General features: G+C 56.1%; 1 protein-coding gene and 1 long non-coding RNA gene across 5 annotated transcripts in view; both read right to left on the bottom strand.

The window, feature by feature from the left end:
- Positions 1-19,047, bottom strand: part of IL16 (interleukin 16) — a 99,549-nt gene extending 80,502 nt beyond the window's left edge. The window contains exon 1 of one of the 4 annotated variants that reach the window (XR_006602694.1): positions 18,606-19,047. Coding sequence is in view for 1 of the 4 variants with exons in the window: in XM_004763640.3 (XP_004763697.2) it covers positions 18,606-18,645 (40 nt within the window). In the remaining 3 variants the exon portion in view is untranslated. Of the gene's footprint in view, positions 1-8,563; positions 8,764-18,605 lie in introns of those variants that run through there. The other 3 variants (XM_004763640.3, XM_004763644.3, XM_004763642.3) reach the window with 3 other exon arrangements.
- Positions 19,048-20,286: 1,239 nt separating this feature from the next.
- Positions 20,287-25,643, bottom strand: LOC101680912. Its single transcript, XR_001181331.2, has 2 exons — positions 25,180-25,643; positions 20,287-20,509 (listed from the first exon to the last, which is right to left on the bottom strand). It is a non-coding gene; the product is annotated as an uncharacterized LOC101680912 (long non-coding RNA).
- Positions 25,644-27,517: the final 1,874 nt, after the last annotated feature.

Below are 27,517 nucleotides of genomic sequence, written 5' to 3'. Positions count from 1 at the left end.
TGATCTTTTTTATTCCTTATACTGTGTATCACACTCAGAACCAGAAAAATAAAGGTTCCTGTTTTGAAGAACAAAACTGAAATTTATGGCAAATTTTTGCCCACAAGTAGTTCTGGTTAACTTTACAGCGATTTTTCTCAGGCTCTGAAATATCTGGTTGAAATTTTTATTAAGATCGCCTGCGGTTTGCAGATGAACTTGGGGAGAAAGTCTTCCCACCCGAGAACATTTCTTCATTTTTTAAACATTTTCTTTTCAATCAAATTTTATACTCTTCATTTAGGCTCTACATATCTCTAATTACATTTATTCCCCAGTGCTTCTGTTTCTACTGAGAATGGTACCATTTGTGAAATAAGTTTTCTAGTTGGGTATTGCTTGTCCATAAGTAAGTCGCAGATTTTGCATATTCAGCTCATAATTGACAACCTTATAGATCTCTCATACTCCCTCAAGCCCTAGGTCCTCAAGAGCTTCTCTTGAGTTTCCAACTGATTCCAACTGAATGTTAAAAATTTCCTTCATTTAAGAGTGCCTGGGTGGGTCAGTCGGTGAAGCATCTGTCTTCGGCTCATGATCTTGGGGTCCTGGGATCGAGTCCCGCATCGGGCTCCCTGCCCAGTGAGGAGTCTGCTTCTTCTCCATCTCGTGCTCTTTCTCTCTCTCAAATAAATAAATAAAATCTTTTTAAAAATTGTACTTCATTTAAAAATGCATATACGACTTATTTCCTTTTCTTTTTTTAATATCACTAAAGTTTCCATGCAGGACATCAGTAAACAATGGTACACAGGGGCATGCCACGTCTTTTTCTGGACAGTGAGGGAAGTTCCCGGAAGCATTTGATGGTAGGGAGGATACGGACTGCTGTATCAAGGAAAAAATGATTTTTTATTATATCGAGGACATATTCTACTATTTCTAACTTGGGATGCATTTCCACCAAGAATGGGTGTTTATTAAATGCTGTCTCAGCTGCTTGGCATACGCACGTACCTTTCCTCTTCCGATTTGTCTGCAGGAAGGAACCTCTGACTGTCGTGAGGCTGGGTCACCTATACTCTGATGTTATTTCACGTCCCACTGGCTCACAGCTTGCAGTTTTTACTAAACACCAGGACTCACTTGCCCATATTTTGCTCAGGATTTTTCTCTCTATGTCCCCAGACAGAAACAGCCCATCATCTTCCTGGGTCGTGCTGGCATTATAAAGGATTCGGGATGCCAACATCTCCTCCTACCCTCTGAAAGGGTTGGATTGTCTAAGATACACCTAGTAAAAGCTTGAAGTAACTTTTCCGTAAAATCTTCTGGCTCTGGCATTGCTTTTGAGGTGGTTCCTTGAAGCTCTCCTTGGTTATCGGACGACTCAATTTTATCCAAAAGTCTTTTCCTTTGTCAATTGCAACGACTTGCTTTTTGTATTTATTAGCAAGGAGTTGCCCATGAATTTGCAAGGTCTTCTGCAGACCTCTGTGCACAGGCTCTGTCGGTCACCCTCCTCTCTGCTCTGACTCGACGAGATGGTGCCATCCGCACTTCCAAAGGACTGAGCCCAAGAGCCAGTGCAAACTTCTCCTCTTTTTGGTTTGCTTTCTGTTACATTTATTTCTGCTTGAGTTTTACTCCTTCCACACACCCCCAACCCGTGTTTCTGATATTTTCTTTTTTCTACCTTCTACAGCTTTGTATTTGATTGCCTCAGATCTGTTCTTCCTGTTTCGGAGAGGACAGAATGGCATGCTGTGGTCACCTGCTATGACTTCAGAGCCCAGCTCGACCTGGGTTCAAATCCCAGTGCAATCATTTACTAAGTGTCTGACCTTGAACGTCTGCTTGACCTTTCTGTGACTCAGTCCCATTCTTGGTAAAATGCAGATGATGGTGGTGGCCACTCCACGGCAACTTTGTGAGAATAAATTAAAATGCTGGATGTCAAGCCCATCACACAACTCTTGGGCCATTTGTGATTCCCAGTACTGCTGACATCATCGCCGTTAGTTAAAGCTAGAACTCCTCCTCCAAGTGTCCCTGTGGCTGCAACCCCATGGATTTTTGAAACATGACATTCAATTGTTGTTTCATAAATGGTCTGTAATTGTAGTTTTGATTTCCAACTTGGGCTCCGTCCTGCAGGGGACTGCTCTGGTCCTCGTTCAGGTCTTATGGTCAGAACTCCAAGAGGCAGCCTTGCTGTTCTTATAATTTTTTTTATTAGAAAATTCCAGTTTAATTGCATCGTGGCCACAGGATGTGTCCTGGACATTTTTTACTTGGTGGAATTTATTGAGGTTTACTTTGCGAGCCAGCACGCGACGTGACTAAGTGTTTTCAATGTGGCGTGCACATTTCCAAAGAATTAGAATTCTCTGTTTGAAACTTCAAGGATGTATGTGTCCAAATGTGATATTAAGATACATGTATATACATATAGACCCAGTCTTGCCTTCATGCAATTCAACACATCTATTTCCTTACTTATATTTCATCTGATTAATCTGACAAGGGTTAGACGGCTGTGCATTCGAATTTGACACCGCGTTTCTCATATCCCAAACGTTTCTGTTTTGTGTACGTCAGGGGCTTTATCGGGTGTGTGAAGTGCTCTGATGTCCGTGTCTCTGTTTTGTGTTCTCTGTTTTGTCCTTTTGTGGGAGGAACTTCTTTTTTTTTTTTTTAAGATTTTATTTATTTATTTGACAGAGAGAGATCACAAGCAGACAGAGAGGCAGGCAGAGAGAGAGGGGGAAGCAGGCTCCCTGCTGAGCAGAGAACCCGATGCGGGACTCGATCCCAGGACCCTCAGATCATGACCTGAGCCGAAGGCAGCGGCTTAACCCACTGAGCCACCCAGGCGCCCCGAGGAACTTCTTGATTGACCCCATATTTATCTGGTCCGCTACCCCACTTTCTTCTCATTTGCTCTGTCCCTTTTCATTTGATGCAATTATGTTTTAAATGTGTCTCTTAAAAGAGGGATGGAACTAGATTGGGAGGGAGAATGTGGGGTTTTTTTAGGTTTCATTTTTTAATTCTTTTTTCATTTATTTTTTAAGCTGAATCTGGGAGTCTTTCTTTTTTAAATACACACATGACCCTTGAACAACAGGGGGGCTAGCGACACACCTGGCTCTCGACTCCCCCAAAAACTTACCTACCAACAGCCTACCATTGACCAGAAGACTTACCGACGACGTAAGCAGCTGATAAGCACACATTTTGTGTAATTTATGTACCACAGAGATTCTTACAATCACATAAGTTTGAGAAAAGAAAATGCGGTTAAGAAAATCATAAGGAAGAAAAAATCCACTTACACTACCACACTGCACTTTTTTTCCAAAAGAATCCACATAGATGTGAATCCACGCAGTTTAGCCCCATGTTGGACAAAGGCCAACAAAGGGATGATCTCACGTCTTATGTTACCCACCGTACGCCTCACACGTATTTAATGTAGAACGTTGTCTTCCTCCAAATCCGGACATCTTCCTTCCGTCATGTTTTCTCTAGGTGTGGCTCCTCAGTCACCTCCTTCCCTTGCTTCCCCCTCCAGTCAATCTCCCTTTCTAGTCCTCCTCAATGACCGAGAGGACATGCACTCTGATTCTAGGTTGCTGGCGGCCCCATCGAGAGTCTCTGAGCGCCATACTGGGACTTTGTCTTTCCTCTCTGTCCATTCCGAGCGTGCCGCCATGTCTGATGGGTCTTCCCTCGCTCCCTCCTGGATGCTGACCTCCCAGTCCCCGTGCTTCAGAACACATGACCATCTGGGGACAAGGACACCCCGTTGCTTCACAGGTGGTTTTTCTCATGTGCGTCCTCTCGGATGGTCTCGCTAAGAACATGACTGGTTGAACGGACGGGACTCGTTTCGGTGGCCCGGCGTCAGCTCTGACGTCATCAGCCCGGTGGGCCCATTCTTGCTCCGCTCCTTTCTGGAACCCTCACTGGATCACTGGCCCGGGAGCCTCCGAAGCGCCCCCTGCCCCAGCCCGCGGGCCCCGCACAGGCATTGCCCATGCCTCGCACGTCCTCGGTCTCCGTTGACTGTGCTAGATTCTCACCACTCTCCATGCCTCCTCCTTAGGTGACACTTGCTCAGAACCAACCATGCCGCTCTCCAGACCCCAGCGCTGTCTTAGCTGGTGGGGAGGGGGTCTGTGCTCTCTGAGAACCCGCTCTCCCCACAGTGCAGCCCGAGTCTGACCCCGGCAGGCACTTGTCCCGGTGTTCAGAGCTGGACCGCCAGACCCGACTCAGCCAGTGGCTCCTACCAATCGCTCGATAATTACCGAATGACTGGGGACACCTGCATGTGGTGTGGGAAGATGCTTCCTGTCCAGATAAAATGTGTAAAGTCAAATCAAACATCTTACGGACTCTGTGTGGTAACTTGGCCTGGACGATCTCTAACGGGGGAAAGTTCGCCCACTTATCCCTATCCTGGGACATACCCAGAGAGTTGTCCCGGCTACTTTGTATCGATTCTGACCTTGAAGATACAGGGACAGCTCTTCATGCCCGGAGAAGAATGAGGTAGACTTTTTTGTGCTACATGAAGCGGGGAAAAAAAAATTGTGGAGCAGTGTGTGTGTGCGTGTGTGTGGGTATGTGTGTGTGTGTGTGTTTGGAAATAGAAAAATTCAGAATCCCACCAAAATGTCATCAGGGATCATTTCTGAACAGCAGGCAGGGGCATGGGGGAAAACTGGCCACCCAGTTAACTACAACATCTTCGTCAAAAGATTTTGCAGAATTTGTGGTCCCGCCGCTGCCTCTGTGTGCGTGGGTGCATGTGTGCGTGTGTGTGTGCATGTGTGTGCGTGTGTGTGCGTGTGTATGCTGTGTAAGATGACGGGTTTAGGTTTGCCTTTTGGTAAGAAATGACATATCTTACTTCTATTTCTGTCAACACACCCACACGCACCACACACATACACACGGTTGTATTATCTGTGTTTACTAATCAGCCCAATGCATGGGGAACAGAGAACAGGGACATGGCTCGAGGCCGCGCCAGGGGTGTCCTGCTCAGGTCTCCTGAGCTCCTGCTCAGAGCACAAGGAGAGGAAAGGTGCATGAGGCTGGGGACCTGCCAGACCTCCCTGACCTTTCCATTGCTCGAGCCCTTCTGATCCATTTAAGAAAAGACAAGAACAGAAAGAGACAAACTCAGGGCTGACTCAGTCCGGGATCTCTGCCTCGGCTGATGGGGAGACGGCCACCTTGCTGGAAGAGAAGATCGGGGATCTTTGGGGTTTAAAATGGTCTCCCTACCCATCTCTGTTCCAAATCCTATCCATTGCTTTTTGAAACTTTGTAGATCCTGTCTTACTGTAAAAATTTACATTTTGCACACAATACATACCGCATAAACACATAGGAGATGCATGTGTGTATAAAAGTTTGTAAACACACAGACGTGCGTAAACATAGATCACTAAGACAAGCGTTTCGTGAAACGCTACCCTTACTACGGCGTAGTGAAGTAAAAACACGACAGAAACGATGTACAATACGCCTTTGCTTGGAGCCTGGTGCATTCTGATATACTCTATTCTTCTCGTATTTTTTTTTTTTTTCTTTTAAAAGCAATGCTGGTCTCAAGGCACTAAACGGATTTCCAGTGCACTCGTGGGTCTTGTCTGAAAACCACTCTCCTAATGCCTTCCCTGACTGCCCACAGCCGCTTCATCAGGAACATTCGCTTTCATTTCCCACTTGGCCCCATTCTTCTGAGCCACTGAATGTTCTCGCGGACACGGTAATGTCCCTGCCCTTGCTTGTCTCCCCGCAGATTTAGGAGCCGGGATGGATTCTGAAATCCCCTGTTCTACTCTTTGGCTGCAGAGAGAGGAAGGAGGAGGGGCCTCGAGTTTGCCCCAGCGTCGCTTTGCCAGAAGACGGCTGCTGTGGTCCGCAGGGGGCACGCACAGGTGCCGGCTGTCCCCGCCGTGAGGATGCGTCCACGGCGGCCACCTCTAGCCGCTGACTGGCAGAGCAGCCGCATCCCGGCTGCTGGAAGAGCCGTGAGAACGTGTCTGGTCAGCTGTCCATGCAGACCACAGAGCAAGAGCAGGATCCAGAGCAGGCCCTAGGAGAGCTCCATCTGTGGGTGGTCCCAGCTCCGGGGTCCCCATGCAGAGGCGCCGCCAGCCCAGAGCCGCCATCCCAGAGCCGCTCCCCCGGGGCACGCCCTGCCCTCCAGCCTCTCCAAGGGTGCCCAGCCCAGCGGCTCCCCTGGGCTCTGGCTGCCCCCCAACCTGCCCTCCACACGTGGTGCCCTGTCCCCCGTCTGCTCGGCAATCTCTCCGGCGGAGACCCTCGGCGTCTCTGCCAGACGCTGGGCAACCTTGCGGAGCCGACGGGGCCAACAAAGGTTGAACACAAGAGAAAAACGAGAAGCGCGTTCCTACTTCAAGCTGCCCTCTTACCCACACCTAGAACAGTTGGTTTAGTTTGCCTCCCGGGATATTTTTTTGCACCCGGGGATGAGAGTGTGTCGCTATCCTCACTAATTCGTGCCTTAGGATCAAAAAAAAAAATCTTACGGGTGACAATTTGTTGCCAGCCCGAATGGACAGTGTTAATACAAGGTAAGATGGTTGCGGCTAAGGTTATGTCCGTGCTGTTCCTCCCTTGTTCAGGCAACAAACAGCTTCCTGCCGTTCACCGCGTGCCCGGCACGGACGGTGCGTCGAGGAGGAAGGCACGGACTTGAACTCTGCTGGAGAAGGCAGATGTGGGCCCCGGAGACGACTCCGAGAGTGGGAGTGTCCTAATGCGGGTTTGAAGGGGGAGCCACTGCCTGCGGTCACTCGCTAAGTGGCCTCACCGAGGAATGGGCCCACGAGCTGGGGCCAGAAAGCTGAAGCCGGGCTTTCCACCTGGAGAAAGGAAGGGGGGAGTTCGAGAGAACGCGTGTCCGGTCAAGAGAACAGCGGGCACGAAGGCAGGAAGGCTTGAAAGACCCTCTGTCCTCGTGTCGGAGCGAATCTCTCAGTGGCCCCGGAGCCGGGCTGCGAGCAGGAGCCAAGACGCCGAAATGCCGGCTCGGGCTGACGAGACGGAGGAGCCTGTGAGGAACAAATCCATCGCACTGGCGAGTGGATTTCAGTTCTGGGTGTTCCGTCCCCACGTGACCCCGAAACCCTGGGGTCCACACTGGGCCCCAGAGAGGGGTGGCGGGGGAGGGGGTGGCAGGCTGGCCAAGGGCGCGTCTCACGCTCCTGGCTCACCTTCCGCCTGGACAATTCTGCTTTTGACAGTTTACATGTGAGTTTTCATGAACGATTTCAGTTCTGAAGAAGTCCCCCTGGATTGAAAGAGCTAGAAAACACCTGCTGTAGGTAAGGAGAACCCAATTTCACCCAGGAAAGTTAAGATCGTTTTCATGTTTAGTAAATACAGACATTTGCTAGGCGTGTATCAGAGCTGTGAAGAGCGTAGATTTTGGAGTCAGGCTGGGGTGAAGGTCCCAGGAAGCCACTTTCTAGCTGAGTGATCCTGGGCATGTTACCTTAGCTCTCCGTTTTGGGGACACACTTCCTAAGCCAGGGACACTGAGAGGTTCCAACAAGATGCCACCTGCAAACATTCTAGAACGCGGTGCCTGGGGCAGGAAGACGCACAGGGACGGGCTGGGGGGTTGGGTGCGACTCGGGAGCATCACCGGGACTGAACAAACCAACAGCAGGGCTTCCGTGGAGGCACCTGGCCTGGCCTGATAGCTTCTGTCCTCACCTGGCCTGGAGGAAAGGGGCGCCTCTACTGGGGTCGTACCTGCTGAGCCACTTACAGCAAGACACCAACAGAGAACGGAGGAGCAGGCAAGCCAGGAACACTCCGGTCCTTCCCCAGGGGCCCAGAGGAAAGGGAAGCAGAGCCACAGATAGCGGCTCCCCCGGCTGCCTCGGGGCTGGGCTCCTGGGACAGAGCTGCTGTGCTCGGGGAAGGGCGTTGGGGAGGGGGGTCCGCTTATAGGAGGGGATTCGTTTGTGAGGAGAAGGAAGGGTAGATGCTCCCCGCGTCCGCAGAGAGGAGATTTCCTCCACCCACAAAGACGCAAGCGCGTTCATCAGGGAGGACCACCTCCCGGGGAACTGGCGGTGGGACCCCGACCACGACAGTGGAGAGACTGACAGCCAGTCAAGGTCCCAGAGAGGGTCAAGGTCAAAGATGTCTGTGCTCCCGGCGCACGTCAGGGAGGAGGAGCCTGGCGGCAGCTGGAAAGCCTACCCCGGGGCCTCCACCTCTCTCCGGCCTCTCCCTTCTGCTCCGTGCCGCACAGACCCTGCACCGAGCAGGAGGTCCCACGGCCCGACATCCCAGAACCACAAACTCCCGTGGATGGCGAGCCAGGGCAGGGGACACAGCAGCCATGTCCCCTCACCCCAGCGACTCCCAGCCAAGCACTGTGGCTTCCGTTCCTGCCCAGGCCCCAGCACAGCTTCCAAACAGGCCATGAAGCCCCTCCCCCAACCAAGCCGCGCCCCCACACAGGTCAGCGAGGCCAGCCTCCCGGGCAGAGCAGCTGTCCGTCCGAGGGACATTCACTCACCTGGGCCCACCTACCTCCCCGTACACGGTCCCCAGAGCGGCCACCTCCCTTACTTTCCTCTCCAAGCGCCCAGCAGGGACCGAGACACCATCGGTCTGGGCCAGCCTGGGGCCGCGGCCTGGGTCCGAGCCGGCCGGCAATGAGAAGCGGATTTCCTCGCTCGCACGGAGGCCGGTCTCTGGGTCGGATCCCCGGCCCCGGTGGCTGGGAGGCTCTGAGTCAGATGCTGCTTGACCACCTGCTCTGGACAGGTGACTTGGGGCAAACGTGTCCAGGCTGGCACGGCTTTGCTCAGAGACTCCCGGCCTGGGCCATCTGACTTCTCCACGTGAAAAGCCTCGGTCCGATGGGGCAGCTGCCAGCACTGGGCTGCTCGGCCCTGGAACAGAGTCGACCATCTGCTGGGCTGGAGAGAACACCCAGGAGGCCAGTCCAACCCAGGAACCCAGAACCCCAGTAAGGATCCTTGTTCCTGGCGTTGCCTTCCTTGGACAAGCCAGGGGAGGTTGGAAGGGTGGGAATGCATCGAGTGTGACTCAGGGCGCACGCTGTGCCCGGCGCACGGCTCGGGGCGCTACAGAAACATCAGCTCGCACAGGCTTGCCACCGATGGAGCAAATATTTTCATACCCATATCACAGGTGAAAGCTATCACCACCCAAAAATTTGCAGAGCTCGGAGACCCAGTGGCCTGGGGTCACAGCCCATCGCTGGCTCAGCAAAGTTCAGCAACTTCCCTGAGGTCACCCAACCAGGACCTACTGGACCCACCCAACGCCGAAGCCCACGCTCCCCATCTGCAGCACCGCATCTCTGTCCCTGCGCTAAAAAATGGCTCTCGGGCGTGGGAACGGATGCTGCTCAGTGCTTTTCAAAGTCTGGTGCCCAAGCCAGCGGGATCAGCCCCGGCTCCTAGAAATACAGATTATCAGGCAGGGCCCTAGTCCTCCTGGATGGGAGGCTGTGCGGGCGGGGCCTGTCACTCTGCTTCGGTAAAGCCCCACAGGGGACGCAGGCAAGAGAGCCGGGCCGGGACGGACACAGGGCGAGCGGAGCACCACGGCCCAGAGGGACAAGGCGCTTCTGTTTCTGCTCTCGGGATGACTGCCGTGTGATCGGGGTGCTTTGCCCCCACGTGTCCCCTTGCGGAGCTCAGTCTAAGGGTGGCATTCAGCCCATCAGCCCCCTGAGGGGCCTCCTCCCACGCGTGTCCTCAGCACAGGCTCTGTGAGCCGATGGCGTGTGCCAGGCCGGGACGTCGGGAGGGGGGCCTCTTACGAAGCGTGGAATGTGCCCTGGCGCCCCCCAGCAAATATTTCAGGACTTCCTGGCGGCTTTAATGAGGGTGTAGGTGCAGCCCGTGGGACGCCCTTGGAATTCCAGCGGGGCTGGCTGCCGAGGCTCAGCTGCTGCCGGGGCCGCCAGGCCCACGGTCGCCGGGAGGCACGTTGGAGACAGAGCTGTCTTTGTCGGCAGGTGCGGGGGACAGTCGCACATTGCAGGGCTGAGTCTGGAGGGCAGCAGAGGAGGAACTTCTCATGGGCAGGAGGTGGAGGCCCCAGTCAGTGCTAGCTTTTCTGTGCACACACGCAGCCTCTCTCCACTCCCTGGGCACCGTGCAGCTGGGGCCCGGGCCCAGGCAGCAGTTCCTGGGGCTGTCATGCTCGTTCTGGCAGAAAGGCTGGGACTGATGCAGTACCCCAGGCCTCTGGAGGCCAGCCTCACCCTTCCCAGACCCCACAGCCTCCCTCTTACACCGAGCCTAAGCCCCCCACTTCCGGCCGCCATGACCCATGCTGCATCCGGTCCTGCCTGTCCTACTACCAGATGACCTTTCTTGCTTAACTAGCCGATGGCGAATTCGTTCCAAGGTACGGGTGAGGTCCTGCCCAGATCCTTACCGACACAGGGTGCTTTGCACCTCAAGGTGGAAACCACTGCATCTGTGCCCTGCAGGATCCCCTCCAGAAAAAGGACAGACTTCCCACTGCCACCCGACACCCCATAGGCCAGCTCGCCGCGTACCAGCAGAAAGGGACCAGAGAGCCGGCGGGAGAGCCCACTCTGCTGGTGTCAGGCCGCATGTAGCCCAGGTCATACTGCAGGATCTGGGTCGTGTCTCTGCTTTAGCTCGTTCATCAGCCGGACGGGGTTAAAGACTCTGAGCACAGAGCTCGTGAGGGATGGGCCTGCAGGAGAAGCAGCCCCCAGCACGCCACACCCGTGCGCCTTCCACCTGTGTCTTCACCTTTCCGTAGCATGAAAACCAAGGTTGACCTCCACGTGATCGCCTCTGTGTCCTGGAACACGCACACGCTTGCACACGCAGACACACGTGTGTTCCGGTGACGTGAGGACGGGCAGGCAACGGCAGACAGCTGTCCGTGCGTTCGCCGCCGAGCAGCACTCGGTTTCACTTTCCCCGTCCTCACCCCCGTGGAACGGGTTCTATCCCTAGACCCATGTCACAGATGGGGAGACTAGAGCGCGAGGAACGAGCAACTTGTCTTCCTAGAGCGCACAGGTGCTGCGCGCAGCACCTGAAACCCCCGTCTGGGGGCCTCGCAGCCCTCAGATGCAGCCACACCGCCTGCAGGGTCTGGGAAGACGCACACGTTCCAGCGGGAAAACAGCACCTTGCTCTTTCCAGCCCAGGGAGCCCAGAAATCTTCACCAAGCGATTCCGATGCTTGCTAGAGTTTGACAACCGATACCCTAAAATGTAATGCACAGAGCGTGTTCACATGGTGGCTTAACGTGCCCAGACACCCCTGCAGGTCCGCTCAGGATTCACGCCCTGGGACCAGGAGGCCTTTCCCAAGTCTCCCCGCAGAGCCGGCATCTTCCAGGACTACACGGAGAGGTCTACTTATGCGCTGATGTTTTCATCCATTTTTTTTTCTTAACTCTATGTCCACAATTTCTTCTGATGCTCCCCTTGCTTTTTTTAAATTGTGAGAGTAGTACACGTTTGCTATCACAAATCAAAATATTCAGAAGGCAAAACGAAAAGTGCGTTCTTTTTAAAACACCGCAACGGGGTTGTCTGTTCTGGTCCAAAAGCAGCCAGATCAAGAGGGTCACACTTGGCCTCACAACAGATGAGGGACCCCAGCTTCTGCGCCAGCCCTCCCTTGAGCTTAGCCCGGTCCCGTGCCCTTTCTAAGCCTCACTGTTCCATTCTGCAGAATGGGGACAGCAATCCAACAATCTGACAGGGCTCCTGGGAGGTCCAAGCACAGCCCTAGCTGGCATTCTTTAAAAACCCTGAGGAATTCTTCACAGTGTGGACTTGAGGTCGTGAGGACGGGACCAGAGGTCTTACTTGCTGTGACAGTTGTCACTGACTTCTGCAGAGACGTATTGTGCACCCACCAGCCTTCCCTTCTCTCACTTGTCCACTCCGGGCGTGCACCCTTGCCATGTCCCAGAGCCTCACTGAGATGCCGTGAGGATCAGGTCCCGCCGCATGCAGGCTGCCCCTGGGCCAACAGCTCCCAAACCCACGCCTCCAGCCGCGGACTCACTTCTGACTCAGGAACTCTTTTTTCCTGCCTCCTGCTCAGCATCTCCACCTGGAGACTGACCAGGGATCCCCAAGACTCCCACCCCGAGCAGCGCTCTGGGTATGCCCCCTTCCCATCTCTTCCTCCCAGACGCCATGTTTGCAGAACTGTCACCATCATCCATTCATTTGCAAAAGCCCAGGAATCCAGGGTCCAGCACTGAAGAACCAGGCCCTGCCGCCAGGACTCCCGCCCCTGGCCAGACGCACAATCACAGGGAGAGACGGAGGCAGCTAGCTCCCTGGGGACCGGCCGACTCCTCTGCAGGCTGGTCCCCCTCCTAAAAAACCTCTCTGACAGCGTCGCGGGAGCACGAGCATCGTTAGGAACAAGCTGTCTACGGGCCGGTGGCCCCACATATTCACCCAAGACTTTGCGTCACTTTTTCCAAATCACATCCCAAAGCCTTACCATATCCCCAGGCCCGGTCATCTTCCCTTTCTCGAACACACCGAGCCCACATCACCCTAACGTGCTGGTCCAAAGTGCTCGCTTCTGGGAAGGCTCTGCTTCCAGATCTGCACATGGTGGGCTCCTTCCTGCCTTGATGCCCTACATGTGGCCTTCCCTGTCCACTCCACCTGCACCGGCCCCCGGGCACTCCCCGGTACACCTGCGCTTTTCCCTCTTTGGGGAACCTGCTGCTGCCCGGAGGTGCTATTGGGTGCCTGTGTGTCAGCGGTCTGTCCCCCCAACAGACATCGCCAGCCTCATTCACTACAGGGTTTGCAGCTCAAGGACACGTTGGGCCCCTAAGGGCTCAACAAACAATCAGCCCACGACTGAACAAGTAAATAAGTGACTAATGCCCTGTAACAAGCTTCCGCATCTGTTTGCATTTCAGAGCCTACGAAGATCTCTTACAGATAGTTTCTTAATCAAATGAATCTGATTGGGCACAGCTTTAAACTCAAGAAGCGTGGCCACACTCTCCATCCTAGCTCCTCACCAGGATTAAGAAATAGCGGGACTGTCTCTCCAAGGGAAGAGAGTTTATTTCTAGGAGCCCCAACAGCCCCGCGGCCTGGACACGCAGAGGCTCGTGGTTTCGTCCACGGGCATGGCGTGAGAAGAAAGCACGTGGGGCTGCAGGCTTGGCTGGTGGACACCCTCTGTGCGCACACCCGCCGTGGGCCGGACGCTGGGCCACGATGGCTGGCTCCACGATGAGGCGGGTGACCTCGGTTGTCCCCATTCCCCTGCCTGGCCGGGGAGACAGAGGAAGTGCAGTGGTAAAGTGACGTTCTGAAAGCTCAGAGCCGGGATTCGAGCCCAGGGCTGTGTGCCCACAGGGTCCCGGCAGCCCTTGTCCCTGAGCACGAGCTGAGTCAGGGAACGGAAATCTCGAACCAGGCAGCCCAGCACAGGCTTAGAAAGGGTTAAAACGCCCACTGCGGGAGGGAGCGGTCTGGGCTGCCTGGTGCTTTTTCAAGGCCAAGATTAGGAGGACTGTTGGCCTGGCCTCCCCTCCACCTGGCTCCCCGAGAAGGCCAGGTGTTAGTCAGCGACACGCGGGGGCGAGGGCAGGGGTGAGGGACTAGGGTTTCCTCTCCGCGGGGCGTTGGCAGGACCCCTGGGTCTGCGTGCTCACACTGGGGTGTCGAGTCCCTGTCTTCGGGGTCTCTGACAGGACGCCAGAGGCCCCACCAGCCTGGGTGCCGCCCACCCCACCCCCACACCGTGGAGCGAGGCGGTTGGACCCCACTCCTCTCCCAGCCCACACAGTTATCTCAAGAGCGCTGCTTCCTGCCTTGCAGCAGAAAGCAATATTTGCAAAGATGAAGAAATCCTGACTCTCTTTTCTTAATTTGTTGTTGTCATGACATGACTGACTCAAGAAGCAAAAATTTAAAATTCCTGCCCAAGGTCACGGGCTGGTCTCGCCCGCGCCTGATGTTCCCCCAGATGCTCCCGCTTTCCTCTCCCACCTCTGCACCTCGCTGCACGCACCCCGCGCTGCCCTGTCTCACGCCCAGACCCCTGTCTCCTAGCCAGCCCTTGGAGAGTGTTCAAGGTTTGGCTCAGCGTCACCTCCTCCAGGAAGTCCTCCTCGATGCCCCTCCCAGCTCTCCTGAACAGGAGCTGCCCTCCTGCAGTCCCGAAGCCCTCCACGGGGACTGGCTTGTGCATATCGTCTCCAGCAAGCGTGAGCTCCTCTGTGCTAGGGACCACATCCCCCTCCTCTCTGTAGCCCTTGCTGTCCCCCAAACAGTGCGGGCTCAACAGCCGTGCGAAGAGAGGAGGAGAGGGGAAAAGGAGCAACAGAGGGAAAGGCAGGGAGGCCAGAGGGAGAGAGGGATCTGGGGCTAGACGCACAGGCTGGGATGAAATACAGACCGAGACAGAGGGACGTGGCGCGCTGCGGGGCTGGAGGAGGAGTGTGCGCTGACGGAGCACTGGACCAGGAGTCCGGGGCCGCCGCTGCTCACCCGCTGGGTCACCCGTACCAACCCCTCGTCAGAACCCAGAGCCCAGCCGTCGTGCCCACTGGGGGACGCCCTGCTCCAGCAGCAGAGTGTCTTGCTTCCCTTCAGCCCCGAGCAACCTGCCGCTGGGGTGCGGGGGTCCCTCCTGGCAGCCCCCAGCTGAAGTCAGCCCTTGAGCTCATCAGGAGGCCAGCCCCACGCAGCGGGGGCCGTTACGGCCTAGAGATCTGCCCCACGCAGAGGCAGGACAAAGCAGGTACTGTGTCTTACTAAACTCCATGTTTAAATTTAGTGACACGTAATATATTATTAGTAAAAACCGAACACAACTGAGAAGGGGCTCGGGAGAGCGTCCTGGGCGCAGCACTCCGCAGGGTGCCGAGAGCTGGGCTTACTGAGCTGCGTCTGCTTTTCCCAAGACGAATCGCACGGCGCCCTTCAGATATGCGCCTTCCAGGCTCTGTGCATTCTACCTACAAGAACAGTGAGCGAACACGGAACTCAGATGGTGACACACTTGCTGGCGTGTTTAGACATGAAGGGTAGGGAATGCCTAGAACTCATCCAGAAACGTATCCGAGAAGTAAGGAGGAGGCACGGACAGACAGACGGTTGGCAGGATGGACGGACACGTGGGAAGACAAGTAGCGGAGACTGTTGCTGGCAGAATTTAAATAGTGGGCTATGCTCCCTGATGGCAACGCTTTCCCCTTTTCTGTATGTTTGAATGATTTTTAACTGTAATATTTCAGAAGAAATACAATGGAGAGCAGTTAGAGAAGCCATAATTTGGGGAGTGTTTAAATCAGTTGTGGGTTTCTGAGCCCATATAGGTGGGGATCCCGCTGACTGCAGGAACCAACGCCACCGCGTGGAATGAGTCTGTACGCATGTAAGGGTCACCGTCGGTGCCGCTCGGCCACGGTCCCTACAGCACGCTATCAACACGGGCTTTAGAAGGAAACAGACCACTGGGAGAAAGTCCCCAGGCCTCATTTCTGTTCACCTAGAGACACAACTGCGTTTGCCTCCCAGAGCCGCAGGGAGGGTCAGAGGAGTTGGTGTCTGGTACTGGCGGCTGCTCGGGAGGGAGAGAGGCTGGTGTCACAGAGACACTCCCGGGGGCTGCCCTCCAGGTGTGGGGGACACAGGGGACGGGCTCACGCTCGCAGAGAAGCGTCTTGAGGCCTCAACCCTCCAGCAAAAGCTTGTATTTCCTGAGCTAACAAGTCACCCTGATTATTTTTATTTTCTTAAGATTTTATTTCTTTATTTGTCAGAGAGCAAGAGCACAAGCAGGGGGAGCAGCAGAGGGAGAAGCAGGATCCCCACTGAGTGGGGAGCCTGACGTGAGACTCGATCCCAGGACTCCGAGATCATGACCTGAGCCAAAGGCAGACGCTCAACCGACTGGAAGTACCCTAGAAATGCTCGGGGTCGCTCGTAAGCTGGTGAGATCTGGGACAGTTCTCTTCTCTCATGCCTTTCCTACAAGGCTCCATGCCCTTTACCTAGAGCTGGTTTCTCCGCCCCTCCCCCACCGGCCTCCCAGACGCCCTTCAGAAAACAGCTCAAAGAGCACCACCTCGGGGAGCCTCCCTGGCCCACCAGACCGGTCAGTGCTCCATCAGAGCACCCCAACACACACAGCCCTCCTTGTCCGTACAGTTACGTGTGGGTGATCGTCTGTCTCAGAAGTCCCGTTTGATCCCCGGAAACCAGCCTGGGGTCTGCAGCCCAGAACGTCCCAAGTACGTGGTTGAAAATGAGTTCTGAGTGTTTGAGAAAGTGACTTCATTCTTTGCAGATTGAAAAGTAGGTAGAGGGGCACCTGGATGGCTCAGTGGGTTAAGCCTCTGCCTTCAGCTCAGGCCATGGGGGATCGAACCCCACGTCATGCTCTCTGCTCAGCGGGGAGCCTGCTTCCTCCTCTCTCTTTGCCTGCCTCTCTGCCTACTTGTGATCTCTCTCTCTGTCAAATAAATTTAAAAACAAAGAAGAAGAAAGAAAAGTAGGTAGAAAATGGGCGGCAGGATGGCGGTGGGCAACAGACTCAGTGCACGCACGATTGTCCTAGACACCACCATGCAACTCTTGACTATCCAAGAAGTACGGCGGTGCGCCACGCCCTCCGACTCCTTCCGTGGGCACAGACCCCACTCCGTATGCCCCAGCTCCATGCCGAGCCTCCCTCTTCGAGCCCTTCCCTGCCGACCGCGGGCCGTGGGCACTCAGGAGGCCCCCCAGGTATGGTGGCTCCATTCCCGGCAGGAGGAGTGGAAACGCCTGCGGAGGACGTCACATGACCTTCGGGGCTACAAGCAACCGCTGCATCACGTGTTCAAAACCTGTGAGATGGCAGGACTAGAGCCTTCCTAGAGGTCAGCTGGACTCCAGCAGCCTGCTGTCCACCGTCTAGATGGGGACAGTGAGCCCCCACGATGGGAAAGGGCTTCCCCAGGTCATGTGGCAGGGTAAGGCCTTAGCTGGACAGGTGTTTGTGCTTTTAATCTCCAATTATCCCGCAGCTGAACTCAGAGAAAAAGGGACTTACTCATCGCTAGGAAGGGGATGGAGGGTGTCCCCCAGATTGGTCCCCAGACCCAGGACCGAGGCATTCCTCCCCACAGCTGACGAAGGGCCACCCGCAGCTGTCTCAGCTGAATCTCTTTGCAAGAATTAGTCTCTGCCGAGGACAGCTGCCTTGCCGAAGTCTGTGCCCCAGACCTGGGTCAGCCCACAGGCAGCGATGGGTCATTACAGTAGGTGTACAAAACCCATGGGATCAGCTGGATCACAGCTGTATCCTGTGCAGCTTCTCCTTCTGGGGGAAGGAGACACAGGTGGTGTCCCTAGGGACACTCTCCAGTGACCTTCCTGCACAGATCTCTGCCCCAGCGTCTTACCAGGAAACCCAGCCAGACATGGAGACGCAGCCAGGGACAGGAAGTAGCAAGGCCTCCCCAGAAATAAAATGGTTTCCCCAAATACTGAGCACCTACTGAATACCAGGTCAAGCCCAACCCTTGAGGACTCCCCAGTAAATGCATCCAAATGATCTACGGCCAAAGGGAGACATTCTGATGGGTGGCTGGACCCCACAGCTCGGTTCTTGGTCCCTATATGCCACTGCCTTCCTTCCAACTTCAGAGATGCTTTGAAGGAACCTACCCAACGGGCCCCCGGGCTCTCGCCCTATCTTCCGTATCTCCCTGCAGCTGGAACAGTCAGAGGGTGCCTTTGACTTGTCTCATTCCCCCTGTTAAAGAAAACCATGTGTTTACTCTCTTATGCCAAAGTTACAACAGAGCTGAGGTTCCGCCAGTGTTGACTTTAAAATTTGGGCAGAAGGGTTAACATCCTTCTCCCTGGTGCCTGTTTGTTTATGTTTCCAGAGCAAAAGGAGGTCACTGAAGAAACGAACTCAGATCTCCTGGGCCATACCGGCAGAAAGGCAGTAAGGATGGCCCTCGGGCTCCGGCCCCTCCCAGCCTCACCTCTCCCCCACCCCGTGCCCAGCCCTGCAAGGCTCAGAGGTCCCCTGCTCCATTCTCCCGGGGACAGAGACGCTGAGCAGCCCCCTCTTCTGTTCTGTTTCCTGCTGGGACCAGAGCTCAAGCGGGGGACCCTGACAGCTATGCGTTTAGACAGGGATGCGTCTGCCGCGCCCCCGCCCCCCTCCAGTGCTGCCAGCAACGTTCACAGAGGAAGCAAGGGCTCATAAAAACCCGCTGCACCAGCCCAGGCTCCCTCTCGTCCCCTCAGGGGACCTGGGACACCATCACCGCTCACCTCTCTGCCAAGCACCCTAGTGTGCACACAGCTGGCTCACAAGGACAATGCAGACAGACAGGGATGTGTCCTGCTGCACCTCACAGGGGCACGCACACGCACACGTGCGTGCACACACACACACACACAGACACACACTCTCTACATACGGCAGAACCCAGGTCGTGATTTTCCAGAGCCCTCCTGGAGGATGCCGAGAAGAGGCAAACTGTCCATCCCCGGCTCCCCCAGGAACCCCCGAGAAGAAGCAGCACTTACCATTCTCCCTCCGAGGGAAGATTCTCTTCTGCAAACTCATGCCGTGGGGCTTTGAGGATGGGGCTGAGCCGCAGAAAGCCCCTCGGAGCCCCAGCCCGATGGAGAAGTCCCAGGGATCGCCGGCAGCTTCTGGGCGGGGAATATTTGAGTGTGACTTAAAACTACGAAGTAGCTAGCTCCTCGTTAGGACTGTTTTCCCCGGCAGGGAGGGAGGGAAAAAGTCCCTTTCCCTCTGCCAGCAAATCTTTAAAGTCTCACAACGGTTGCTTCCAACCCCTGCCCTTCTTACGAAGCAAATGCTCACGAAGGCAATGTTATTTCACTGAATCAAGCCCTCCGATCACAAGCCTTTTCCTGTACCGCAAACAGACATGTGAAACCTCAAACTTTCCTTTGGACTCGGGCTCTGTTGGGAGCGGACTGAACACAGCCCTCTCTGAGGTCGAATGTATGGAAAATGTGCTCAACTGTTTAGATCATACCCAGCACTAGGCTCTGCTGCCCACCTCCCGACTTTTTTCTTTTTTTTTTTTTTTTTAATGAGTTCTGGTGTGTTTATGTAATTGCGAGGGACAAACACAACACCTAAAATCCCTGCCCAGAGTTGAAGTGATTCATTTTCTCCTTCACACACACCACACACAAACACAGCGCCTGTTTAATCCAAGTGAAAACGCCTTTCATAAAATCTGCTAAGGGCTCGGGCAGAGCCGCTCCTGGTGAATGCAGGCTGTGTCCCCAGAAGGGCAGTTGGGCCCCGGGGAAGGTGGAGGCTGTCTTTCATCAGGACAAACAGAAGGCGCTCTGACTCCCGCCCATGTTGGGACAAGCAGGCAGAAAAGAAAAGTGGGCGCGAGCCCTGGTTCGCTGGGCTATAAAACGCATTCTGCCAACTCTACTCGATTTCCCTGTTTGCCTTCTCATACCAAGAGATTTTATTTTTAGACTTGGACAAGATGTACTATTATTTTAAGTGACCAACTTGATTGCTGGGTTATAGAAATCCTTGGATTCCCCACCGAAGAGACCGAAAGAATATACAATAAGTGAGCACAGAGTCAGAGCTGGAAACTGGGGAAGAATGTGGTCGTTCGGGGGACGCGGCCACAAAGGGTCGGACTGAAAGGAAAGGCGGCTCCGTCTATAGAGAAAAGGCCACTGGGGAAGCAAGTGACACAGACCTTGGTCCCGTTCTGGGGTTACCTGGCACCTGCCCCGAGCTCCCGGGGCTTCCTGGGTTGGGTCTCTGGCGTGGCCACGGCCGGCCCCTTGACCAGTGTCCATGCTGCCACCGCTCAGGACCTTGGAGAGTCGAACGTGCGCGAATTACCAACCCTTTGCTCAAAACACCTCTGGGTCACTTTGGCCCCTTGACCAACACACACAGTCCACGTACCTCTTAAGTGAGGGTTTCTTAGGCCAGTGCCTCGGGTTGCCAGGAAAACCTCTACTATCAGCACCTGAAGTGGGAACAGCTCCCTGAGCGTCATCCCCATCCCGGGCCCGCAGGCCCTACCTCGCTCCCAAGAACCAAGTAACCGCCCAGGCCTGGAGCTACGGGAAAGCAGCTCAGACGTCCACACCCGGGGCCGGACCTGGCCTTCCAGTCTAGCAGGACCCAGCCGTAGCCACAGGGAGAGCCCGGGCTACCGAACCAGGGCGTGCTTTGCAGAAATTAAAATAACGTGATAGAGTAAGGTTTATTGTGCTAGAAAGAGGTCTGCGCTACACAGCCGAGTGAAAAAAAAGATGCACGTTGCCGAGTGCGGGGTGTGATCTACATCCACGGAAGAAGACTAAACTCAGAGAAGGAGAATTAGGGGTGTTTTCTTCTACAAACTTCCCCGTACCCACGATGATCCTTCACAATTCGGCGAGCAGCGGTAGCTTTCCACTCGTATCATCTAGAGGATGAGAGAAAAAGATTTAATTAAATAGGCTTTTTTTTTTGTTTTAAGTTAAGTCACTGTCTTTAGAACCCCTAAGTAGGTTTTTGTCAAGTCAACAGCGAGGACTATAATTTTGAAAGTCATGGCTTTTGATCAGATGCAGTAAGCCTTCGACAGAGGAGTTTTTAGTTGCTGGGGTAGGCAGAAGCCTGGTCCCTGCAAAAAGGTCCGCGTCCTGCCCCAGGAATCTTGGAATGATTGAGTCCTCCAGCAGGTAGTTAAGGCTGCCGATGGAAATGGATGTGCTAATTGGCTAACTTGAAGATAATTAGGATCATTGGGATGATCCTGGAGTATCCAGGTGGACCCCAGGTCACCGCAAGGGTCCGTAAGTGTGGGAGAGGGAGGCAGAAGAGGGGGTCCAAGGTGGACCAGAAGGTCCACCGCCGGCTTTGCTGAGAGAGGACGGGGCCGCGAGCCACGGACGCAGGCGGCCCCCAGAAGCCGGAGGAGGAAGAAAACAGGTTTTCCCCTCCAGGCTCCAGAAAGAAACGCAGCCCCTGCCAACCCCGTGACCTCAGCCGGGTGAGACCCTGCTGTGTTCCCGACCTCAAGAACGGCAAGGTAACGACTTGGTAGTTTCTTAAGCCACCATTCCTGGGGTGAGCCCTGCAGCAGCAACAGGAAACTGGCCTGCTTGGTTTGTTTCTATTTTGTTTGCTTCCTTGATGCCAAAACCTTGCCTCTGGCTACGACCAACAAAGCGGGGAAGATTCAAACACAACGTTTATCCCGTGGAGCCCAGGATGAACAGCCGTCTTTTTGGGGCGCCTGGGGGCTCCGGCGGTGGAGCATCTGCCTTGGGCTCAGGTCACGATCCAGGGGACCGGAGATCAAGTCCCACACCGAGTCCCGCGCTGGGCTCCCTTCTCCCTGTGCCTTCCCCTCCACTCCTGCTCTCTCTAATAATTAAGTAAATTCTTCAAAAAAAAAAAAAAAAAAGAAAGAAAGAACAGTTGTCTTCTTATCCAAAAGGAGATGAAAATCTGCCCAAGGCCCACGTGTTGGGGCCTGAGAAGGAGCCCCCACTCCACTCCCTCCTGGATGACAGCAAGAGACCGGGGAGGCATGGGCTGAGGACAAGAAGGAACACACTTCCCGCCTGAAATGCCTGCCCAAGTGGAAACGTCCTCCTACGGAGGGAGTGTGGCTGAAGGTTCCCCGGGCCCAGAGCAGGTGCCCAGAACTGCCTGACCGTGCCTGGGTGACCAGGGAGCTCCGGACAGGGGCACGCAGAGGGAGGAGAGGCCCCTACGCCAGCTGAGGAGGGAGGCCTGGGCGCCCAGCTGGGGGGTGCAGCTTGTGGGCTCCACGCACACTGAGAGCTCGGAGCGGCGCCCACAGATGGTTTGCACCCTCCCCAGCACCCCGGCACTCCTCAGCCCCCCGTGGGGGACGCGGGACCCCGAACGGACTGAGCTCGTAGGTACCCAGAGGAGACTGAGCAGAGCAGGAGTAAATCAGAACAACTAAGTACACTTTGCATTAGCAGAATGAGTATCCGTCCGCTGCAGAAGTGACGGTTTACAAGTGAGTTCGGTGCAGAAAAATTCGGAAAGCTCCGTGTCCATACGTCATTTTTTTCTCCTGTAAGTAACCTATCAGTTCCATGCCAAGATGGGGACAGACGCTGTTTCCGGCCAGTGGGAGGATTAGCACTTTTTATTTCTTTTACTTTGTATTTCCTAATTCATTTCCCCCCTCAAAAAGAGCAAGTTTATTTCTTAGCAAAAAAAAAAAAAGGGAGGGGAGATACAGATAGAGGAAACCGTAGTGCATGGAAAGCAGAGCTCTGCCCAGAGGCACAGACTGTGTTCATCACAAGAAAGAAGGCTTTGTTTCGGTCACTGATTTATCCCGAGTGCCCAGGACAGTGCCTGGCACAGATCCGAGGCTCCAGAAACTTGCAGAATGATTTCCTCAACCGATCCGCCGATCCGCACGCCTCCGAGGCAGCCCGCTAGCCGGGTCGTCTACGCTCTGTGTCCCCAGGGCTCTGGTGGAAAGCTCGAGAGGCTGGTGCCTAGAAGGCGCCATTTCCAAAGTGTGCGGCAGAGGAGAAGCCAAGGGCACTGCGGCCGCCCCCGAGCTTGAGGCCGAGCTTGAGGCCCCCGCCTGCGCACTCTGTGTCTGCCCCCGCCCAGCTCCCCCGGGAAGCCCCCAGGCCGCGCGGCTTCCTCACACAGCTACTTCCACTCAGAAGGTGCCCGAGTCCGGTGCATGAGGGAGGCCAGGTAGCACAAAGTCAGGTATAATCACAGATTGTAAGGGACGAGCCAGGATGTGGGGGAAGGGGTTTCACATGCGGGGAGTCTTCTCTCTGTGCTCTCTGTTCTTTCCACGTAGCCTCCTCCTATAAACAAAGTCTCCTCCTCGGCCCCAGTCACCCCATGAGGGGACTGAGGGAGCATCTTCTAGTCACACAAGGTCGGGTTTTGGACCAAAGCACCCCGAAAGCGCCCAATCTCGTCTGTCACATGAGGTCTGCCCCAAAGAATGGGAGGCCCCGTCTCTCACTAGTTAAACTACCTGAGGGGAGACGTGACCTCAGCCCCCAACATTCCAGCCCACCATCCTCGCGCGGCCTCTGCCTCTGCTCCCGGCAGCAGGGCTAGGGTCCTGGGACAGGGACGTGTGCAAACCCCTCGACTCAGCAGGCCCCCCGGGTGTGCTCACTTCAGAGGACTGGGTCTCCTTCCTTAGCTGCGAAGGGGGACCTACGCGATCCTGAGCCAGTTCTGCCCAGGGAGCCTGGCGGAGGCAGCTCAGCGTGCGTGCCTGAGGGCCCGGCGGCGCTCCTGCCGTGGGTGCAAGGTCTGCCAGGCCTGCCTGAGCTCTGGGCCTCCAGCTCCCATGTGTCAGCCGCTCTGCCAAGCCTGCCTCTACTTCCACAGACTGGCCTGTCCCCTCCCTGCTGCACCCAGAACCCACCCTGAACCCGACCCTGACTGTACACCCCGCCTAGTTCTCACCTCCGACTTGGATGCTGGACTGTGCGGCCCGTGCCGGCTCCTTCCCTCCAAACCACACACGGCTGTCCCCACCGGGTTCCGGCACAGGCACCGTCCCCAGGCGCAGCCCCATCCACATCCAGCTCTCCGCTCCCTAGGACACGGTTCAGTGCCAGTGTCCCCGGGAACCAGGTCCCCGGCTCCCCGGACCCCTCCCTCCAGCTCCCCTCGGCCGATGCCTCTAAGTGCCCAGTGGCCACCGTCAGACCCCCTCTCACGTGTCAGAAAGAACGGAGCCCCAATGTCACAGACCTCCCCTGCTCGGCTTCCTGGTCCTCCGCCGGGGCTCTGAGCAGCATGTGGCCTGCCCTGTTGTCCGAGGAGGTCGGCATGACCTCCCAGATGGGGCCGCCCCGCTGCCCGGAGGGACACGTGACCGCCTAAATGACAGTGACCCCAAGGAAGCCGGGGCTGGCCGAGGGGAAGCCAGCAGACTATTTCTCAGCCTGATGTGTAACGATTAACCTGGATGCCTCTATGCCCTGGGTATTTAAATGCACCAAAGAATCAATTTCCTTGGTCAACCAACCCACTCGTTTTTAAATGTTCGCTGGCTTCAACATTTACTTTTGGACTCGGAGAATGATAGAGTCAGATAATACACCAATTCATGGCGTTTAGGATGTTTGGGCATCGATTTTAGGGACAAATTGGGTCTCCTGAGCCCACTCAGAAAAGGCAAAACACAGACTGATAAGCCCAAATCTCATGGAAAATCCCTGAGATGCTCTCCATCGTCTGTGGCAAGTCCAGAAACCACAATACCTGCTTCATTATCAACCTGCTGATGGGGAGGGTCCGGCCCCTCACTCACCTTACCCTGAAGACCTCCCGTCTTACTGTCTTACGGATGTGGAAACGGAGCCTCAGAGAGGTGAGTGGGGGGCTCGCTTGGGCCCCAGAACTGAGAAAGGATGGGAGCGACACACCCAGGGAAGGGGAGTTCTGTAAAGACGGAGAAAGGGCCTGTTTGGTGCTCGATCAAGAACGAAATGGGTCGGTGACTGCATCGGGACAGGGGACCTTCTCCCGGGTCCCCAGCTGGGGAGGTGGCGATTCGTGGAACCCACCGCGAGCCCGAGAGCGCAGTCACGGAACTGCGGAAGTCAGAGCTGGCAGGGCTCAGGGACGCGCTGATCTGTGCGGTTTGCAAACTTTCAGGGGGGGCAGGTCCCCTGCTCTCAAATGTCTCACAGGGAACTTTAGATAAGACAGTGGATGAGGGTGACATTGCTCTCTCTGAAGGGGGGTGACGGTTGGTATCTCTCCCGTATCACGCCTCGGCAGCCCCCCGAATTCAGCCGAGCACGTCCAGAAACCTCTGTCCCGAAGCCCGGCTCTGGTCCGCACACAGACCTGCCGCGGTCTAGGGGGGAAAACAACGTGCCCAGAGACAAACCATCACGGGAACCAGAGGGTCCCCAAGGCCACCCACTCCGGCCACTCCTTGCTCCCAAGGCCCATGTCGGCCCCACTCGGTGACCAGTCTGCTGGATGCTGAGACCAGAGAGAAGCCCGAGGGTGCCCGGGTCGGTCCGTTCGCAGTCTCCTCAAGCACGCGATCTCCCCCCGGGTCGCAGAGACAGGGGGGCTGCAAAACGGGTTTTTACCGACCTTTTGTGCGCCTTGTGCTTTTGAAAGCACATCCCGAAGGCTCTTCTCACGTCCTGCGCCTGTAAGTTATCAGGAAGTCTCTTCTGCAGACTCAGCGTATGGAGTCTCGTTTGATGCTTGAAGTTTCTATCGTTTTAATGCAAAATCTTGCATTGCTTATGTGTGTGTTACATCACATGTCTACACACACATGGAGACACACTTACATACACACATGGTGTATTCACACACACACACACACACACATTTATCATCCCTTGCCCACGGCTCACACAACGTCGTCTCTGTGAGTCCCCAAGGGGAACCAGCAGCAAGCACAGGTCACAGGGAAGGTCTGGCGTCTGGAAGTCCGTTGGAGATGACCAGTACTTCCCCAGCAGATCCCAGCACGGAGCCAGGCGCTGCGGGCACCAGCGGCAGGCACTCCTGTGCCCGCCCTCCAGCAACCCTCTCTACTGCTCTCCCGCAGGACGAGGAGCCTCCCCGTGGCAGCCACCACTCAGGAGGCCATCCAGAGGGTCCCTCCGTCTGCTCCTGGGCTCTGCCCCCGGGGTCCCACCTTACTCTTCTCCAACCTCCTCCCGACTCCAGACTGACCTCGCAGAGACAGAGCTCAGTGGCCCCTAGGCCTCAAGCCCCCTGGATGACAGACACCGCTGTCCGCTGCACAGATAGCATGTCTCAGGACGGGAGAACTATCTAGGCTGGGCCTGGACAGTGCATGTCGGAGAGGTTACACACCCGTGGCTGTGACCGACGATGGGGATGGTGGGGACCATGGTGGGGACGGCCGTGTCGTGCGGAGCATTTCCTCTGTGCCAGAACGGTACCCGTCGCTTCCTGCACCTCACCTCCCTCAATCCGGACCGGCGCGGTGAGGACCACATGGCAGAACGCCTCCGTCAGAGCTCGCTTATTCCTCCCACTTGGACAGGAAGGCGGGGGAGGAACAGACAAGCTCCCAGCAGGAGCTGGTGGCCGCTCTCCGGCTGGCCGGCGGACCGTGGGGGTTCGGCCGGGCCATCTGTCGTGGTCCAGGGAGCAAGCAGGAAAGCAGGACAGCGGCCCCAGCACCAGCCCATGCAAGAGCACAGGACGCACGGGGAGACTCGGAGAGCGGGCACAGGAATGACTTGGGACCCAGGACCAGCGCAAAACTGATGGTAAGGCCCGGGGCGTCATGGCATCACTCGCCCTTGGAGGAGGGAGAGGTAATGAGCCCGCCACTTGGAGGATGAACGGTTCTGCTCCTCACGTGGGTCTGGTCCCGGGTGGAGAGCGTCCCCGGGGGCCCCGCTAGGGAGAGCTGGAGGAGGCAGAGGCTGGGTGGGCACACTGAAGGGAGTCTGATGGAGGAGGCCCAGCCAGGGGGTCAAAGGGCGACTGTGTGAGCCCCACCTCTCCATGGGGAACTTCTCCTGCTTGCAGGGACCTGACCTGAAAGAGGCCACTGACGCCCCGGTCTCCTCTCCAAGGCAGTTTGGAGTACGGAGAGCTGGCGGCAAAGGTCAGAGCTCGGTTCTCAAGGGAAGACCCGAGAGTCAAGTTCGAGGTCCCGGACCGCCGTCCTCAACGCCGTCCCAGCAGCTTCGTCTCCCCCTCCTGTCCTTGTCCTCCGTGAGGATCCCATTTGCAGCTGACGTTCCTCCTGCCCTGCTGAGGAGCAAGGGGAGGCCTCCCATGTGAGCCCCTGGGCTGTGGCCGTCCGTCTGTCTGCTCGCGTGTCCAGCAGCCCCCTCCCCACTCTGGTCTCTGTCTCCAGGCTGCTGGCCATTCACCGTCACCTGCGGAGGTAGAGAGTGCCCAGAGAGCTGACTCCGGTCCTAGGCCACCCGCCCCAGGCCACCGGCCCTGCAAACCTGCCTGAGACCCCCCTGGTGCCAGGTGTCTCGAAGTCAAAGCTCAGACGAAGGGGCGCGGGGCCGACCTCGGGGCTCTCTAAGGGAGAGTGAGCGGGCGGGGAGGGGCCAGGGTGGCCACAGGGTAGCGGCGCGCGGTGGAGGACGAAGTCTGCCCTTGGCAGCGAGAGGGGCCCAGCGTGGATCGGTGGGCGGGTTCCGAAGGTCGGGGGCGTGGGAAGGGGGCTTGTCTGAGCCCGAGGAACCACGGGGCAGAGACGAAACCAGACGCGTTCAGGATCCGCTGTCAACTCAAGGAGACCATTTCTGAGATGTCCCCTGCTTGCTGTCCCGGCTCCGCTGCTGGCTCCCCGTCACCCAGCCCGGGATCCACTCCCATTCCCCACTCCTACTTCTCCTTGTTCCTACGTTTCGTTCAATCCTGCCGGTATCCATTCCAGACATCGCTCGAGCACACTGACCTCGCTGTTCCCTCTGCC

The sequence above is a fragment of the Mustela putorius genome, unplaced genomic scaffold, assembly GCF_011764305.1.
Source record: "Mustela putorius furo isolate JIRA1106 unplaced genomic scaffold, ASM1176430v1.1 tig00003875_pilon_pilon_pilon, whole genome shotgun sequence".
In the NCBI taxonomy this organism is placed as follows: Eukaryota; Metazoa; Chordata; class Mammalia; order Carnivora; family Mustelidae; genus Mustela; species Mustela putorius.
Note: the sequence above shows the minus strand (reverse complement) of the source record. Positions and strands in the feature narration are given on the sequence as shown.